Source organism: Salmo trutta, chromosome 16, assembly GCF_901001165.1.
Source record: "Salmo trutta chromosome 16, fSalTru1.1, whole genome shotgun sequence".
Taxonomy (NCBI): Eukaryota; Metazoa; Chordata; class Actinopteri; order Salmoniformes; family Salmonidae; genus Salmo; species Salmo trutta.
Window position 1 is genome coordinate 7,909,760 of NC_042972.1, and position 19,088 is coordinate 7,928,847.

Consider the following 19,088-nt stretch of genomic DNA (forward strand, 5'->3'; position numbering starts at 1 on the left):
TTAAGCACAGCTGACGGTACCAATGACCTCTTCTCTTCCCCCTACAAGAGAGAGGAGGGGACTGGAGGAGAAAAAAAAGAGTGATTGCTTCTCCAAAGGAGAGGACTTACCGGACGGAAGGGAGACGAAGCGGACAAACTACCTCTTGGGAAAGGCAACCATGGATCCGCACCGCCACAGGAAGGGAACTCTCCACGAACGGATAGTTAAGGCGGTGACACACCCGTAATTTATTTTATAGTTAAAAGTTTCTCACTTTGTGTTCCTTGTTCCTGTAAAGAAGAAGACTTGTGTTTTTCTTATGAGATCATCCTTGATTGTGTGGGATTGTTGGAGAATAAATAAATAACTCAAAAGAGAACTTTGTTCAATGTAAGAAAACCTAATCCCGACACGTTTATTCCACCTTTATGCTTTAGAGCAGCCTCAAAGTACTTGGTCCACTCACAGAGACCATAACAGACTATATCAGACTATAGAAGACGATAACAGAATATAGCATACTACAGGAGACTGCCCCAGACTACAGGAGACTGCCCCAGACTACAGGAGACTGCACCAGACTACAGGAGACTGCACCAGACTACAGGAGTCTATAGGAGTCTGTAACAGACTACAGGAGACTATAACAGACTACAGGAAACTATAACAGACTACAGGAGAATATAACAGACTACAGGAGAATATAGCAGACTACAGGAGACTATAGGAGAGACTATATGAGAATATAACAGACTGTAACCACCTCTCTCTCTTCCCCCTACACCCAGGCTCTGTTATGCAGGTCATAAATTCCTAGAGGAGTCTCTCTCCCCATGTCCAGACAGTATAGAGAGAAAGTTTCACAGGAGAACAAAGGAACCTCTTCCACATCACAGAACTTGAGAACTGAACAATGTCCATATTTTGGAGAATGTGTACACGGTCGGGGGAGAATTCAACTACTAGCGGTCCATTTTGTTTAATGTTTGTGAAACTCATGAGAGACAATACAGCCAAATTACCATAACTCTGTTTATACAAGAGTCTCAGTTGTGAGGCTTGCATATAATTGTTGTATAAAATGAATGAGTAAAGATGAAACTATTTGTGAAATTATATAATGTGATTTTAAACTGTTTAAATGAAGGAAACTCCAATTCCCTTTGGAGTTTAACTAAGTCATAGGCCCGCCTCATGAGCACAGACATTGATCTAGTGTCATGGGACAGCCCTTTCTTACTGTTCTGGATATAACCCCCACCTTGGGAATTTCCCTTCAGACCAAGCTTACCTCAATTACCAAGAGGGCTAAGGTTTGAGCAGAGACCATAAACCCGAGTATAAGCTAAGGTTGTAATGGTTGTTGAAACTGAGACTATCGATACCGACAGAATAAGAGCAAATCTTTGATACTAATTACCAGTCTGCAGCTAGGAATGCGAAGGCTGACAACCGCCGAAACATCTATCCTATAACAACATTTCTGAATAGGACTCTGAAGTAACCATTCTAACCACAAAAGACAGGCGGAGGAACTTCCAAACAGAAAGAAGGACGATTCCAACAGAGATCACGATGACACACTGAGCATAAATGTATATATTGATTGCAATTATTCCCGAATGAGTGAGCGTTCATGTGCAAAGGATTAGCATTTCAATTATTATAATTATCAACTGTGTAGTGTCTTTTGTCTTTCGCGCCCTTATCAGTCCCTCTGTCTACCAAGCCGCCATACCGGTTTAGCCCACTAGGGCACATCCCCTATCACTTCCTTGTAACCATAGCTACTTTGTTTGTTTGTTGATGCATTTCTGTGATTATTTAGTTAGTTGATAAATAAATGATTGAGACAATTGATGTATGGATGATTCATAGTGAAGTCTGGGTTCGTGCAGATAAACAATTTACGATGTTTGGAATGAGACTAACGTGAGGTAAAGAATAATTCATTAATTAGAAGACTAATTGATCAGATATTAAAATATCTGAAATTTATATTAGGAAAATTGTAACTTTGTAATCTGAATATTTTCCTTGGTGCGCCGACTTCCTAGTTAATTACATTTACATGATTAGAATAATCACGTAATAATAATTACAGAGAATTGATTTGATAATATAACAGTCTTCATTTTAATGAAGACACGACAGAGTCTATAACAGAATATAGGAGACTGAAAGACACTATAACAGACTATAGGAGTCGATAACAGACTATAGGATGCTGAAATACACTATAACAGACTGAAAGGCAACATACTGAGATGATAGCTAGGTCTACAGTACCTTTCTCTGCCACAGACAGGTTGGGGTCGCTGCAGGGCTTGCATGGACCAATCACCTGGTGGAACAACGCTCGCTGGAAGTTGGTTGGCTGGAGAAACAGAAAAGACATATCAGTCAACCTATAAATATATCAATCAAATGTATTTAAATAAACTTTCACATCAGCAGTCACAAAGTGCTTGTACAGTAACATGGCCTAAAGCAAAAGCACAGAGGCCAGGTAATACTACCTAGAGGGAAGAAACCTAGAGAAGAACAAGGCTCAGATAGGAGGTAATACTACCTAGAGAGGAACCAGGCTCAGAGAGGAGGTAATACTACCTAGAAGGAATAGACCTAGAGAGGAACCAGGCTCAGAGAGGAGGTAAAACTACCTAGAGACCTAGAGAGGAACCAGGCTCAGATAGGAGGTAATACTACCTAGAAGGAAGAGACCTAGAGAGGAACCAGGCTCAGAGAGGAGGTAATACTACCTAGAGACCTAGAGAGGAACCAGGCTCAGAGAGGAGGTAATACTACCTAGAGACCTAGAGAGGAACCAGGCTCAGAGAGGAGGTAATACTACCTAGAAGGAAGAGACCTAGAGAGGAACCAGGCTCAGAGAGGAGGTAATACTACCTAGAGACCTAGAGAGGAACCAGGCTCAGAGAGGAGGTAATACTACCTAGAGACCTAGAGAGGAACCAGGCTCAGAGAGGAGGTAATACTACCTAGAAGGAATAGACCTAGAGAGGAACCAGGCTCAGAGAGGAGGTAATACTACCTAGAGACCTAGAGAGGAACCAGGCTCAGAGAGGAGGTAATACTACCTAGAGACCTAGAGAGGAACCAGGCTCAGAGAGGAGGTAATACTACCTAGAGACCTAGAGAGGAACCAGGCTCAGAGAGGAGGTAATACTACCTAGAGACCTAGAGAGGAACCAGGCTCAGAGAGGAGGTAATACTACCTAGAAGGAAGAGACCTAGAGAGGAACCAGGCTCAGAGAGGAGGTAATACTACCTAGAGACCTAGAGAGGAACCAGGCTCAGAGAGGAGGTAATACTACCTAGAGACCTAGAGAGGAACCAGGCTCAGAGAGGAGGTAATACTACCTAGAGACCTAGAGAGGAACCAGGCTCAGAGAGGAGGTAATACTACCTAGAAGGAATAGACCTAGAGAGGAACCAGGCTCGGATAGGAGGTAATACTACCTAGAAGGAATAGAACTAGAGAGGAACCAGGCTCAGATAGGAGGTAATACTACCTAGAAGGAATAGACCTAGAGAGGAACCAGGCTCAGAGAGGAGGTAATACTACCTAGAGACCTAGAGAGGAATCAGGCTCAGAGAGGATGTAATACTACCTAGAGACCTAGAGAGGAACCAGGCTCAGAGAGGAGGTAATACTACCTAGAAGGAAGAGACCTAGAGAGGAACCAGGCTCAGATAGGAGGTAATACTACCTAGAAGGAATAGACCTAGAGAGGAACCAGGCTCAGAGAGGAGGCCCTTCCTCCTCTAACTGCACCAGACAGTATATCATACCAGTCTGTCATGATGTTGGCCTGTGGATAAGGTTTATGTCCCCCCATAAATACCTTTTTCCCTTTCCTCTCTCTTGACTCTACTGAAGGACTCTTGAATAGCCTGTGTTAAACATAGAGAGTCTGGGAACATCAAAAGGTGGGGGGAATGTAACCATATTTTGGTAATAGAACCAGTTGAAAATATGCATTGGTATTTAATGTATATGATGCCAGATCAGTTGGCGTCTGAGACATTATGACTGATGACAGGACGACATAAACTGTATCTTGGAAAGTCTACACATTCTAGTTATCAGATTCACATTGAATTGTTGTGCAATTTAAATGTTTAAATATTAAACTATTTGTGAAAAGATTAAATGTAATTTTAGCTTCCAAATGAGAGAATTGGGTTTTCATAAGGGTAGAGCTCTGCTCAATCAGTGGCCCGCCCCTGTGAAGAGACATTGGTTATCAACTATGAAACACGCCCTTCTCTCCCTCCACTATAAAGCCCTTGATGAAAATGTAACTTTCTGTTCCGAGGATGATAGGACGACGGTCCATACATTAAAAAGGACTAACATGTCAACAACAGAACTAAGCCAACCTCAGCGTGAGCTTGGGTTGCGAATGGTATGAACTTTGAACTCTTATTCACTAAAGAAGTGAGACATCCTAGCCATTGAGTTAGCAACAGCAGCTGTAAACGTGGGCTAGGAAAGGACGGACAAAGGACCTAATCTAACTATCAACACGATACTACCAAGTATCCAGTTTACCACCAGAGACGTTCTTCAGAGGACAAGCAAGATCTCTGTTGGGCAACACGGCCGGCATCTACGACCAACCTACCAGCTCCCTACCACTCTGAACCTACCAGCTCAGAGTAAATATTTATTGCATTTTCTTTTTTCAAATGGGCGGTAATTTAGAATGCATAAGATACTGTATTTACGATAGCATAGCTGCCTACGGCACGATAGAGACATAGCTTCTCCCTTTGTTCCTCAGTCTTCCCGCTCTTTCATTCAAACCCAACCCCATCTCTTTGTGTAACCAGCCGTCATATCTGTTTCGTCCGCTAGGGACCTTTTCCTTCATGACATAATTTGTAATCAATGTATGATTCATTCTGTGGATATGTAATTCTGTGTGATTTAGTTAGGTATTTAGGAAATAAAAAATTAAACCAAATTTTGTATTGCTGATTTAACTTGTTAGCCAGGGTTCGTGAAGATAACCAAGAATTTACAACTTTCAGATGACTGAAATAAGGTGACGATTAATATTGACTGCTATTGATGTAAAATATTACTAGGTCTTTAAGAGCTTATTCAGAAGATAACAGCTCTATAAACATTCTTTCATGGTGCCCCAACTTTCTAGTTAATCATCTACCTGATTAGCTTAATCAGGTAACATTAATTACAGAGAAATTATTTTATAGAATAGCATGTCATATCACTTAATCCGGCAATTCCAATAAGAAGATCAGGGCCCGTATCCACAAAGCATCTCAAAGTAAGAGCGCTGATCTAGGATCAGGTCCCTCTGTCCACCAAATCTTATTCATTATGATCTAAAAGGTTAAACTCATCTGAGATCAGCACTCCTACTGTGAGACGAGATTGTGATAGAAGACGAGAGGAATGGTGGGTCTACGGTACCTGTACCTGTCCGTTCTCAGTGATGTTGGGGTACATGGCGGAGCTGGGTCTTTCCCGGTGAGGAGGCAGCAGCATCAACATCTCACGGTTGTTCCGGTATTTATCCGGCAGCGACGGGGAGCCTACCGCAGGGGGAGGGGACACAGAGGAGAACAGAGCATCAAGACTAGACATGAACACTAACAGAGACAGCAACATCTCAGTTTCGCTGCTCATTGCTAGGGCCCAGAGTTTTTCTTAATTTGCTCATGGCCAGGTCACTTCGTGAGGCCAACTCAAGAGTGAAAGTGCTATTTGGTTTGGAGAGCAACTCCTTAAGTGGATTCAATGATAAACATCTTGCCATCGTCATCCATAGTGCCAGTAATCTTTCCCTGACAAGCAAAAAAAAACTAGTCAATTAACTATTTAGTAGGCTGGCCTACACTGTGTATAAATAACCTACCTCTGATGCTATTGGAGGAGTTGACCATCTGGGAGGGTGCTGAGTGGGTGGAGCTCAGGCTGGAGGAGGAAGGACTTGGCTGAGAGAAGAGAGAAAAGATACAGGAAATGACCTCGTATTCCTTGTGTTATACCTCCCGAAAATAAATCCCCTGAGGTACAGGAAATGACCTCGTATTTCTCATTTAATACCTCCCCAAATAAATCTCTGGAAGGTTGAGTAACAGAGCAAAGCAGCAGATGCAGAATTATTGTGGTGTTAACCAGTCAACACTTTTGTCTGGCATTTAAGGCAGAATCCTAATTTGACATACGTGCCCATAACTTCTTCTTAACAACTCTGGTGTCAATCATGAATTGGCAATGAGACATTTGTGCAAAAGAAAAGTGCACTTTCCATATCTCAAGTTAGGATTTTGTATTTCTTTGGGGGGGCTCACATGGCTGAGAGTCCTGTCTGTGGGTACAGCGGGCACTACCCTCGCGTGGAGACAGACCTGCATACGGTAGACGTCCTCGGGGTGTTCCACCACCATGCCGTCCGTCAGGATCACCAGATTACCCGTCTCACTGGAGGTGTGAGAGGACAGTGAGGAGGACGAGTGGCGGATAGACCCCAGCAGATTCAGTGGACTGGGGGGGAGAGAGAGAGGGAGGGTTGGGGAGGGAAGGTGGAGTGGGGGAAGGTGAGGTGGGGGAGAGGTATGAGGAAAGAGGGATAAAGTGTGAACGAATGAAAGAAATTGTGGTAGTGATAGTGTAGTGAGATAGGCAGAGAAACAAAGAGAGGCAGAGAAATAAAGAGAGAGAGAGAAAGAGAGACAGACAGAGAGAATAGAACGAGACAGAGAGGTGACAAGGCAATGAAGGATGATGTATGTTGTGTTTGTGTCGGAACTCGTGAGAACACTGAAATTACCAGTGGGGGGTCGAGGAGAAAGGCCGGGAGGGACCTTGGCAGATTGTGTTTGTGTGTATGTGTGTTATACATTTGTGTACCAGTTTGTGTGTGTGCATGTGCCTGTGTGTGTTTACACATGTCTGTGTGTCTGTGTCTCTGTGTGTGTGTGACCATACCTGTGCCTGTGCATGACTTTGAAGCTGTCGGGGCTCATGGGGCTGTGCGTAGCCAGGATGCCTCTAGGGGTGCTGGCACCAGAACAGGCAGGACTCAGCTTGTCCAGCCCCGGCAGACCCTGAATGGACACAAAGGTTTCTCAATATTCATACTGTGAGGAGACTGTCATTGTGGAAAGGAGTTAGAAGTGTGTCATCCACTATGAGGTGCTGGACAGGGGACAAAAAACACTCACACAGTGTGTCATCATAGTACAGAGCGATTTCAAGGCCGAAAGAAATGTTATTTGAATTCAATTATTTGTATTTCGATATTTAAATATTTTATGAACTTGTAGTGCACATGATTTGAAACGGAATCAAATGAATATTGCATTCAGTTTTACAATTTAATGAAATATTCCAATTCAATATTTATACATTCAGTTTCAGTATGGTAGATATTGCATACATTTTCTGTGAAACTATAATTTCAAGCATATTCATCTTCTCAGATTCAATTTTCGAATTCAGATCTTGAAATTCAGATTAAAAACCAGATACAACAACATCCTGGTACTTTGCCAGCCAGGTGAGGAAGAAGAGATCAGATAGAATCAAAACAGACTCAAAACAGACTATGTTAAACAGGTTTCTGAAGCCAATGTGGGATACCTAGTCAGTTGTACAACTGAATGTATCCAACTGAAATGTGTCTTCCGCATTGAACCCAACCCCTCTGAATCAGAGAGGTGCGGAAGTCTCCCTTAATCGACATCTTCAGCGCCCAGGGAACAGTGGGTTAACTACCTTGCTCAGGGGCAGAACGACACATTTTTACCTTGTCAGCTCTAGGATACGATCCAGCAACCTTCCAGTTACTGGCCCAACACTCTAACCACTAGGCTACCTGCCTCTAACCACTAGGCTACCTGCCTCTAACCACTAGGCTACCTGCCTCTAACCACTAGGCTACCTGCCTCTAACCACTAGGCTACCTGCCTCTAACCACTAGGCTACCTGCCTCTAACCACTAGGCTACCTGTGGCATGTATAATTGATTTTCTTCCGAATGAATTTGGATCTTGCATTTTAACCGTTTAGGATTTAAGGTGTAGGTGTAATGACCCCATTGTGAAAGCTCTCTGGAACATCATCGTGCCTTCTTCTGTTCCCCTCTACGATGCTCACAGGATGGGTATAACACGTTAGAAGTGAGTGTGACAAAAAAAACGTCATTTGGCCCGAATAAGAATATAGTTCAATAGCCTTTCTCATAGCCTCTCTAAGGATAGCTATTCCACTCCCTATTTAAATATTGCCCTAGTGACTGACTGGGTTTGAACCGGCTCTCCTGCATGTCACAAGACAGTGTTAGCCCACTTAGGAATTAGCCTGAAGGAATACCTGCCTAAATGACTTTTAGAAACAACTTCACCAGACACTAGTGGATAAGTCACAAAGAAGACATCTTAAAGAGATAGTGTGAGATTCTGGCAATTAAGCCCTTTTTCCTTCTCTACTTACCCAGAGTCAGATGAACTCATGGATACCATTTTTATGTCTCTGTGTCCAGATTGAAGGAAGATTGTGCTTCCAACAATCAGTTGAAACTACCTTCAAAGACGTTGAAACTGCCTTCAAACTGCACACAGACATAAAAATGGTATCCGTGAGTAGTTATGTGCAAAAAAAAGGGCTTACTTTACAAAATCTCACAATACCCCTTTAAGAGATGCCTGAAAAAAGCCACTTACATAGAGACTGCTCCTCATCATCTGGAACTGATCTATCAGCTTCTTGTGCAGGGGACGCATTTCAGGGTGCACCAGCTTGTCATGGACCGCAAGCCCCGCCCCCAGGATGTGAACCTACAACAGATATTTGAACAAACAAACTTGGTTAATTGCCAGGTTTCAACAAATTACTCCAAAACATATTTAGATACAGCAGTTTTACCAAATTGCTTTAACTCAACCACAACATACTAGAATATAATGTTGTGCATTCACTATTCACACAAAGAGACCACACTAGATAAGGCAGTTGGTAATGCTGCCATGCCGGACCAGAGAACACTCCAGTCTCTTGCTCTAAGTGTTTCGCTCACCTGTTCCTGCATGAGGTCTTTGAGAGAAGTGATCTTCTCTGTGTCCTCTGCGTGACTGCCAATGTACTCCTTATCAAAGAAGGCCTGGGGGAGAGACAAGACCCAAAACAGGAAGTGATGAGACAGCGCAGCAAAAACGTACATGAACATTGCAGGAGATGGAAGTACAACTCTTGATAGGATAAACATTTTACTTTTTAATTTTTTTTTAAGGAAAGACAGAGTGCAACGTACTGCAATATCATGCCGAATAGCTTGTGTGAGCAATGAAAAAGTATGTGAGAATTCATTCAGCTATGGTACCATTACCTCCTGGTATCTAGCGATGCCCCCGTTGACGGCAGCGTCAATGACACCATTGAGACACATGGAGAGCAGGTTGATGTTGCCATGGAGCTGCTTGTGTTGGTACTGGCTGATCAGGGTCCGCAGCTCATGGTTCTTGTTCTCCACCACGTAGATGGCATTCTCCAGAGGACTCACCTCAATCTGATATAAACACAATAGAAGTATTGTAACAGTGCATTTTTAGACTTGGTCTAGTGGTAGTGCTGCCACTACCAAAATATAACTGCCCTGGAGACTGAGGTTCAATAAGAATAATAATGACAATAAAAATAATGCAATAGGCAATTTACTTTCATGTTACATTATGTTATCCTACTTTATGCTACGTTATGCTAAAGTATGCTACGTTACATTATGTTATGCTACGTTACGGTATGCTATGTTATGTTACGTTATGCTACGCTATGCTACATTACATTACACTATGCTACGTTATGTTATGTTACGCTATGCTACGTAACGTAGCCTTGCAGTGCCTTGCAAAAGTATTCATCCCCCTTTTCCTATTTTGTTGCATTACAACCTATAATTTAAATTGATTTTTATTTGGATTTCATGTAATGGACATACACAAAATAGTCCAAATTGGTGAAGTGAAATCAACAAAATTACTTGTTTTAAAAAAAATAAAAACGAAAAAGTGCTGCGTGCATATGTATTCACCCCTTTGCTGTGAAAATAAGATCTGGTGCAACCAATTACCTTCAGAAGTCACACAATTAGTTAATTAAAGTCCACCTGTGTGCAATCTAAGTGTCAAATGATCTGTCACATGATCTCAGTATATATACACCTGTTCTGAAAGGCCCCAGAGTCTGCAACACCACTAAGCAAAGGGCACCATGAAGACCAAGGAGTACAGATCAGGGTTGGGTTATAAAAAAATAACCAAAACTTTGAACATCCCACAGAGCACCATTAAATCCATTATTAAAAAATGGAAAGAATATGGAACCACAACAAACCTGCCAAGAGAGCGCTGCCCACCAAAACTCAGGGATCAGGCAAGGAGGCCATTAATCAGAGAGGCAACAAAGAGACCAAAGATAACCCTGAAGGAGCTGCAAAGCTCCACGGCGGAGATTGGAGTATCTGTCCATAGGATCACTTTAAGCCATACACTCCACAGAGCTGGGCTTTATGGAAGAATGGCCAGAAAAATACTATTGCTTAAAGAAAAAAATAAGCAAACATGTTTAGTGTTCGCCAAAAAGGCATGTGGGAGACTCCCCAAACATATGGAAGAAGGTACTCTGCTCAGATAAGACTAAAATTGAGCTTTTTGGCCATCAAGGAAAATGCTATATCTGGCGCAAACCAAACAGCTCTCATCACCCCGAGAACACGATCCCCATAGTGAAGCATGGTGGTGGCAGCATCATGCTGTGGGGATGTTATTCCATCAGCAGGGACTGGGAAACTGGCCAGAATTGAAGGAATGATGGATAGCGCGTAATACAGGGAAATTCTTGAGGGAAACCTGTTTCAGTCTTCCAGAGATTTGAGACTGGGAACTGAGGTTCACCTTCCAGCAGGACAATGACCCTAAGCATACTGCTAAAACAACACTTGAGTGGTTTAAGGGGAAACATTTAAATGTCTTGGAATGGCCTAGTCAAAGCCCAGACCTCAATCCAATTGAGAATCTTTGGTATGACTTAAAGATTGCTGTACACCAGCAGAACCCATCCAAGGAGCTGGAGCAGTTTTGCCTTGAAGAATGGGCAAAAATCCCAGTGGCTTGATGTGCCAAGCTTATAGAGACAAACCCCAAGAGACTTTGTGGCTCTACAAAGTATTGACTTTGGGGGGGAGGTTAATAGTTATACACGCGCAAGTTATGTTTTTTTGTCTTATTTCTTGTTTGTTTCACAAAAAATATTTTGCATCTTTGGTGTAGGCATGTAGGCATGTTGTGTAAATCAAACGATACAAATCCCCCCAAAAAATCTATTTTAATTCCAAGTTCTAAGGCAACAAAATAGGAAAAATGCCAAGGGGGTCAATACTTTCGCAAGCCACAGTATGTTATGTTATGCTATGTTACAATACGTTATGTTACGTTATGTTACACATCCTCATTACAGCATGTGACCGATTTTTAGCACTTATTTTCATCTGCTGTACAAAAGCAGGTCATCGGTAACAAAGTGGCACTAATATCGTCATTAGTGTATAGCTACGTTTCCCAAACTCGATCCTGTGGACCTCAAGGGGTGCACATTTTTGCCCTAGCACTACACACCGGATTCAAATAATCAAAAGGTTGATGATGACTTTGGAAACGATGGTGTATTGTGTTACTCACCAGCTCTCTCTTCTCCACCTCAAACCAGCGAGAGATGCCAGGAAGAGGATGTGTGAGGATCAGCGTAGTCCTCTCGATCCACAAGCTCTTGAACTCGTTCTCTCTGTCTTTGGATCCTTTGTGGAAGGGCCGGTCGTAGCGAAAGCGGCGCACGTTGTTGACTCGGTAGAAGCTCTTGATGCGGTCTGGAACCCGGTCCATCTGGAGAACGTTGACGTTCTCCGGTACCGCTGAAACGGCGTAGATCTGGAGGTCTGAGGGGTGGCGTGTCAAGGAACACAGTTCGGGTGGAAGGCATAGGGACAAGATCACATACACATTATGCACATACAAAAGCAGACAGACACACACACTAAAGCTCCGGTTTCCAACTTTATTGTAGAAGGATACACTGGGCATCACACTGTAAAATGGCCTCGTCTGGTTGGTTGGGGTGTTGCATGGCAATGGCTTGTGGGAATTCTCCCAGCATCCTTTGCTGGAAGGCTTCTAAACGTTCGTAGTCATGACCACGGCAGACAAACTCCTTGTTCTGTTAGGGGACACATCCTGGGATGAGTAAGAACTAGAATATTCTGAACAGAATTATATTCACTCTATACAATATGAGTCTCAATAAAGAACTAGATTATTACTTATCTCATTCAGTGGCAAATTATATGGACGTTGATTGTATCTCAAATTACACTCTATTCCTTATGCGGTTCTGGGCAGAAATAGTGCACTATCTAGGGTAGGGTATAGAGTTGCATTTGGGATCTTACCTATGCAGTAGGATTGACTTACTCTGGTCAGAACAGAAGTAGTGTACAACATAGGGAATAGGGTGTAATTTGGGATGTGCCTAAATAAGTAGTGCACTATAAAGGGAATAGGGTGTGATTTGGGAGGATGGATTGACTCACTCTTAGGAAGAAGGGGAACTTGCGTCCGTAGAAGCCCACCCTGAAGAACTCTGGTTCTAGACGCTGCTGCTCCATGATGTTGTCATAGTACGCTGCCTCCATTTTCTGACAAAACAAAAGGCTGAATCCTACATTTTCTGACAAAACAAAAGGCTGAATCCTACATTTTCTGACAAAACAAAAGGATGAATCCTACATTTCTTTGCAAATATTCCTTTGACATTTGGTGAAAATCTGGGTCATGAAAGTTCAAACATCAGTCATGTACTACATCTAATTACCCTAATCCAGCTGAGGCTTTGGTAGTCGTACAGGGTCTCATACTGGTAAGCCAGCTCTCTGCACAGCGGTATCCCATACTCCCAGCACTGAAGAAACACACAGTTCCGGATGTGAAAATTGATCAGTAATTAGTTTGTTTTCAATACGGACAAATACTGCTATAGCTGTTGGTTGATTGATTGATTGATTGATTTATGAGAGTAAACGATTGATAAATACTTTAGTGTTCCATTGTGTTCTTCCACCTACCTTGCCCTTGTTGAAGTAGTTGATGACCTTACGACAGAGGCCCTCTTTGCGATGCCACTCGCTCTGGGCTGGGTAGTGGAGGAACTCCCTCAGAGGCCTCTCCTCCCAATGCAGCAGCTCCCAGTACAACAGCAGTGTGAACGCAGCCTCTGTAGAGTAACGTGTAGACATATAGTGAACAGCATATAGCTGGGTAGTGGAGGAAAACCCTCAGATTGACAGTACAGTTCTAGGGAACGAACCCAGTACAATAGCAAGCCTCTCTAGAATAATAGAAATAGAGTCACTAGAAGGGATATTCCGGCGACCATATTGAGTGAACCTATGCAAATGTAGGATCTTAATTTGAGCCAGTTTGCTACAGCAGGAAAGTCATTATTATGTGGATTATAATTAATGGACATTTTTTTAAGGGTTGATACATTTTTCATTAGGGCAAATCAAGTCTGACATTTTCAAGTGAAAATTACCAACTTTAAAAGTCTTTTTAAACCTCAAATAAACTACAAGTTACATTTCCTGCTGTGTAGGAAAATTCTCAGCAACAAAATAGTGATCAAATTAAGATCCTACATCTGTAGCAGTAAAGCATAGCAATGTTAAAAGTACAGGTTATTCCACAGGTAATAGCTAGCACGCTCGTTCCCTTTGTGAGTGAATAGGTTTGCGTGTGAGTATCTAACCTGTGTAGTTCTCAGCCTGAAGGTGCATGCCACACAGCTTGTGGATGTAGTATTACCTGTGTAGTTCTCAGCCTGAAGGTGCATGCCACACAGCTTGTGGATGTAGCGGATGTACATCTCCTCCTTGTTGATCTCTGACTTGTAGAAGTTCTAGGGACCAAACAGGCACAAAATAAGAAAATACAAATCCTGCAGTGCCTCTGCTATTTCTGTTTCCAATTTCTCAGTCTGACACAGTGACAGTTATGTTGTAATAGTTGGTGCAGATGAGGTATCTGTAGTCCGAGTCTACAGTATCTTACCAACAGGTTAACAGTACAGCCAGAGTCTACAGTATCTTACCAGCAGGTTAACAGTACAGCCAGAGTCTACAGTATCCTACCAACAGGTTAACAGTACATCCAGAGTCTACAGTATCTTACCAACAGGTTGACAGTACAGCCAGAGTCTACAGTATCTTACCAACAGGTTAACAGTACAGCCAGAGTCTACAGTGTCTTACCAACAGGTTAACAGTGCAGCCAGAGTCTACAGTATCTTACCAACAGGTTAACAGTACAGCCAATCTTCTTGTTTTCGGTCTCGTCTCCTTTCATGCAGTCCCTAAACACAGAGAAGACCACATCAGGGATGTATTTACTGTGTGGAGAGCCTCCTGCTCTCATGTGCTGAACTCTACCGTCTCTTAGTAGACGTGCTGGTGTTACAATAACACCTATCCTGTACTACCTGTAGTCCAGCAGACGTTCCATCAGCCGTGTGACAGAGGTGACGAAGGAGATTCCCGTCTCCCTCCAAGTCTCCTGCTCGATCTTCTCCAGCAGGCTGTAAACAAAGAGAGAAACAAACATATGCCTTAATGGATACACCAAGGCATGCTTTGAGTAATGAACCTTTTGACAACGTCAAGTGTCAGCACACAGATGATATATCAATCAATAGACCAAGGTGAAGTTTGAGTGATGAATGTCATGTACACATAGCAGTACGTCATTTGACAGGATGTAGAGAGGACTTAGGGGCAGTAGACTGTTAGAGGTGGGTTATCTTACCTGGGGTAAGGCCCAAAGAGCTGGGTTCTAATCCCACACGCAGCAGAAAGAGAGGCAAGCAAAAAGAGCGTCATAAAAAGGTAGGAGGTAAAGAAATGGTTATTATAAGAGCAGGTAGAAACCAAACAGGTTAGAGCCAACACGACATTATAAAGGTAGGAGGTAGAAACCAAACAGGTTAGAGCCAACACGACATTATAAAGGTAGGAGGTAGAAACCAAACAGGTTAGAGCCAACACGACATTATAAAGGTAGGAGGTAGAAACCAAACAGGTTAGAGCCAACACGACATTATAAAGGTAGGAGGTAGAAACCAACACGACATTATAAAGGTAGGAGGTAGAAACCAACACGACATTATAAAGGTAGGAGGTAAAGAAACGGTTATTGTAAGAGTGGATGTTACTGTGTGTGTGTGTGTGTGTGTGTGTGTGTGTGTGTGTGTGTGTGTGTGTGTGTGTGTGTGTGTGTGTGTGGGTTTGAATATGTGTGTGTGCTTTACTCCTTAACTCACAGCAGGCTGAAGAGCTCGCGGTAGTTCTCGTCTCCTTTCCCCTCAGACACCAGACTGTCTAGCTTGTCAATCAGCTCTGCCTCCACCTGAACACAAGTCAATTCAGGTGATGTTACAACAAGACGTAAAACCAGTGTTCTTCTACCGTTGTATCTGTGGGTTGTCAACACGATACACCAACCACCGTCTCCGAGGGAACATTTCTGCTGCAGATCTTGAGTAGAGAAAGATCATTTTTTGTGAAATAAAAAAAAAACGGCAAACCTGACTTGATGCAATATAAGGTATGAACTCTGACCTGATGAAATATAAGGTATGAACTCTGACCTGATGCAATATAAGGTATGAACTCTGACCTGATGCTATATAAGGTATGAACTCTGACCTGATGCAATATAAGGTATGAACTCTGACCTGATGCAATATAAGGTATGAACTCTGACCTGATGCAATATAAGGTATGAACTCTGACCTGATGCAATATAAGGTATGAACTCTGACCTGATGAAATATTAGGTATGAACTCTGACCTGATGCAATATAAGGTATGAACTCTGACCTGTTTGAAGTTCCCGTTCTTCCTCTGCTCCCAGTCCATCATGTCGTGGAAGATTGGGATCATGATGTTCCTGACCTCCCCCTGAGGCACCAGGGTCACACCCAGGAACGGACCAATCATACCTGGGATGAAGTGGATCTTGTTCTCACCTGGAGAGGATAGGAAGAGGAGTCAGACTGTACATCAATACAATCCAATGTGTCTGTTTGTGGTTTGACTAGAATGCTGTGTGTGTGTGTGTGTGTGTGTGTGTGTGTGTGTGTGTGTGTGACAGGAAAGCATGGTAAGATAATAGGTAAGCAGTTATCTGTTCTACACAATTTAAATTTGTTTTGTGTTGCAATACTTCTGATCACCTTTAGAGGTCAGTATTGCTAAAACATTTGACTGCTCAACTGAAATGGAGTGTGTGTTTGAGAGATACACTATATATACAAAAGTATGTGGATTCGGCTATTTCAGCCACACCCATTGCTGACAGGTGTATAGAATCGAGCACACAGCCATGCAAACTCCATAGACAAACATTGGTAGTAGAATGGCCTTACTGAAGAGCTCAGTGACATTCAACGTGGCACCGTCATAGGATGTCACCTGTCCAACAAGCCAGTTCGTCAAATTTCTGCCCTTCTTGAGCTGCCCCGGTCAACTGTAAGTTCTGTTATTGTGAAGTGGAAATGTCTAGGGGCAACACCGGCTCAGCCTCGAAGTGGTAGGCCACACAAGCTCACAGAACGAGACCGCCGACTCCTGAAGGGCGTAGTGCGTAAAAATCGTCTGTCCTCGGTTGCAACACTCACTACTGACTTCCAAACTGCATCTGGAAGCAACGTCAGCGCAAGAGCTGTTCGTCGGGAGCTTCATGAAATGGGTTTCCATGGCCGAGCAGCTGCACACAAGCCTAAGATCACCATGCACAATTCCAATCGTTGGCTGGAGTGGTGTAAAGCTCGCCGCCATTGGACTGGAGCAGTGGAAACGCATTGTCTGGAGTGATGAATCAGGCTTCACCATCTTGCAGTCCGACGGACTAATCTGGGTTTGGCGGATGCCAGGAGAACACTACCTGCCCAACACATAGTCACAACTGTAAAGTTTGGTGGAGGAGGAATAATGGTCTGGGGCTGTGTTTCATGGTTCAGGTTAGGCCCTTTAGCTCTAGTGAAGGGAAATCTTATCGTTACAGCATACAATGACATTCTAGAGGAATCTGTGCTTCCGACTTTGTGGCAACAGTTTGGGGAAGGCCCTGTCCTGTTTTAGCATGACAATGCCCCCATGCACAAAGCAAGGTCCATACAGAAATGGTTTGTCGAGATCGGTGTGGACGAACTTGACCCCATCGAACACCTTTGGGTTGAATTGGAACACCGACTGCGAGCCTGGCCTAATCGCCTAACATCAGTGCCCAACCTCACTAATGCTCTTGTGGCTGTATGGAAGCAAGTCCCCTGTCACACCCTGATCTGTTTCACCTGTCCTTGTGTTTGTCTCCACCCCCTCCAGGTGTCGCTTATTTTCCCCAGTGTTTTTATCCCTGTGTTTTCTGTCTCTCTGTGCCAGTTCGTCTTGTACGTTCCAAGTCAACCAGCGTGTTTTTCCCCTGCCTTCGCTATTCTCTTTTTGCTAGTCCTCCCGGTTTTTACCCTTGCCTGTTTTCTGGACTCTGTACCCGCCTGCCTGCCCTGACCTCGAGCCTGCCTGCCACTCTGTACCTTCTGGACTCTGATCTTTTTTACCTTTTTACCTGTCCACAACCATTCTCTTGCCTACCCCTTTTGGATTATTAATAAATATCAAAAGACTCAAACCATCTGCCTCCCGAGTCTGCATCTGGGTCTCGCCTTGTGCCCTTATATCCCCGCAACAATGTTCCAACATCTAGTAGAAAGCCTTCCCAGAAGAGTGGAGGCTGTTATAGCAGCAAAGAGGGGACCACCTCTATATTAATGCCCATGATTTTGGAATGAGATGTTCGATGTGCAGGTGTCCACATACTTTTGGTAGTGTATAAAAGAGATATGGACATACATACATAATGATGGTGGGTATTCACCAAGGTTTTGAATGAATGATGGTGGGTACCCCCCCCCCACCACCCAAAAAATATAAATGTCACTAAGTTTCAGGATGATGGTGGGTATTCACCAAGGTTTTGAATGATGATGGGTACTCACCAAGGTTCTGAATGATTAAGGGTACTCACCAAGGTTCTGAATGATTACGGGTACTCACCAAGGTTCTGAATGATTACGGGTACTCACCAAGGTTCTGAATGATTACGGGTACTCACCAAGGTTCTGAATGATTACGGGTACTCACCAAGGTTCTGAATGATTAAGGGTACTCACCAAGGTTCTGCCACATGCTGAAGAGCTCGTAGGCCATCATCACCCTCATGTCACCATACCTAGCAACAAAACAACAGGTGCAGAGTTACAGACAGAGATCTCTGGCTATAGCACAGTGGACATGTATTGGATATTCTATCTATAGGATATTGATATTCCCACAGTTAACAGATGAGGAAATGTACTGAGATTGAAGAACATCATTCCATGATGAACACAGAATTACAGAAGTCTACACAGTGTGTGCTTCAAGCGTGAGGGGAGTAAACTTAAGCCTCATACAGAGCTCTCCTCTAAAATAATGTGTGTGAGAAACAGGAAGTGAAAAAGGCAACGTGAGAAACAGAAAGGAATAACACAAGACAGAAGGAAAGAAAATTGAAGTAAGATAAGACAGAAAGACAATTAGACAGAAAGAGAGTGAGATGTGCTGCATGCAGAAATAAACTAAAGCCTGGCTAAGTGGGAGAAGATAATCCAAGATTTAGCATGTTGGGATTATTGCCTGGGATTGGCTCAGCTGAGAGAGAGACCCCCTGCCAAGGCCAACACATTTAAAATACACACACACACACACACACACACACACACACACACACACACACACACACACACACACACACACACACACACACACACACACACACACACACACACACACACACGTCGTCTTTCTAGCTAATGTGTTATGAAAAGCTTTGAACACAGACAGGCATCGGGCAGGCTAGCCTACAGACTGCTGCACGCAAGGCCAGTGTTGATCCAAACTCTACACGCAGCA

General features: G+C 43.3%; 1 protein-coding gene across 11 annotated transcripts in view; it reads right to left on the reverse strand.

Moving 5' to 3' along the window:
* dock3 (dedicator of cytokinesis 3) overlaps nucleotides 1–19,088 on the reverse strand; it is a 369,152-nt gene that overhangs the window by 12,246 nt on the left and 337,818 nt on the right. For 4 of the 11 annotated variants that reach the window (XM_029692895.1, XM_029692897.1, XM_029692889.1 and 1 more), the window contains 20 exons: nucleotides 18,308–18,366; nucleotides 15,957–16,105; nucleotides 15,398–15,483; nucleotides 14,884–14,910; nucleotides 14,561–14,656; nucleotides 14,374–14,434; nucleotides 13,888–13,981; nucleotides 13,149–13,297; nucleotides 12,899–12,985; nucleotides 12,618–12,722; nucleotides 12,103–12,244; nucleotides 11,713–11,966; nucleotides 9,366–9,545; nucleotides 9,057–9,140; nucleotides 8,704–8,817; nucleotides 6,968–7,086; nucleotides 6,331–6,523; nucleotides 5,892–5,970; nucleotides 5,447–5,571; nucleotides 2,272–2,359 (listed from right to left, as the gene is read on the reverse strand). In XM_029692895.1, coding sequence (XP_029548755.1) covers nucleotides 2,272–2,359; nucleotides 5,447–5,571; nucleotides 5,892–5,970; nucleotides 6,331–6,523; nucleotides 6,968–7,086; nucleotides 8,704–8,817; nucleotides 9,057–9,140; nucleotides 9,366–9,545; nucleotides 11,713–11,966; nucleotides 12,103–12,244; nucleotides 12,618–12,722; nucleotides 12,899–12,985; nucleotides 13,149–13,297; nucleotides 13,888–13,981; nucleotides 14,374–14,434; nucleotides 14,561–14,656; nucleotides 14,884–14,910; nucleotides 15,398–15,483; nucleotides 15,957–16,105; nucleotides 18,308–18,366 — 2,291 coding nt within the window. The remainder of the gene's footprint in view (nucleotides 1–2,271; nucleotides 2,360–5,446; nucleotides 5,572–5,891; nucleotides 5,971–6,330; nucleotides 6,524–6,967; nucleotides 7,087–8,703; nucleotides 8,818–9,056; nucleotides 9,141–9,365; nucleotides 9,546–11,712; nucleotides 11,967–12,102; nucleotides 12,245–12,617; nucleotides 12,723–12,898; nucleotides 12,986–13,148; nucleotides 13,298–13,887; nucleotides 13,982–14,373; nucleotides 14,435–14,560; nucleotides 14,657–14,883; nucleotides 14,911–15,397; nucleotides 15,484–15,956; nucleotides 16,106–18,307; nucleotides 18,367–19,088) is intronic. The other 7 variants (XM_029692892.1, XM_029692900.1, XM_029692898.1 and 4 more) reach the window with 5 other exon arrangements.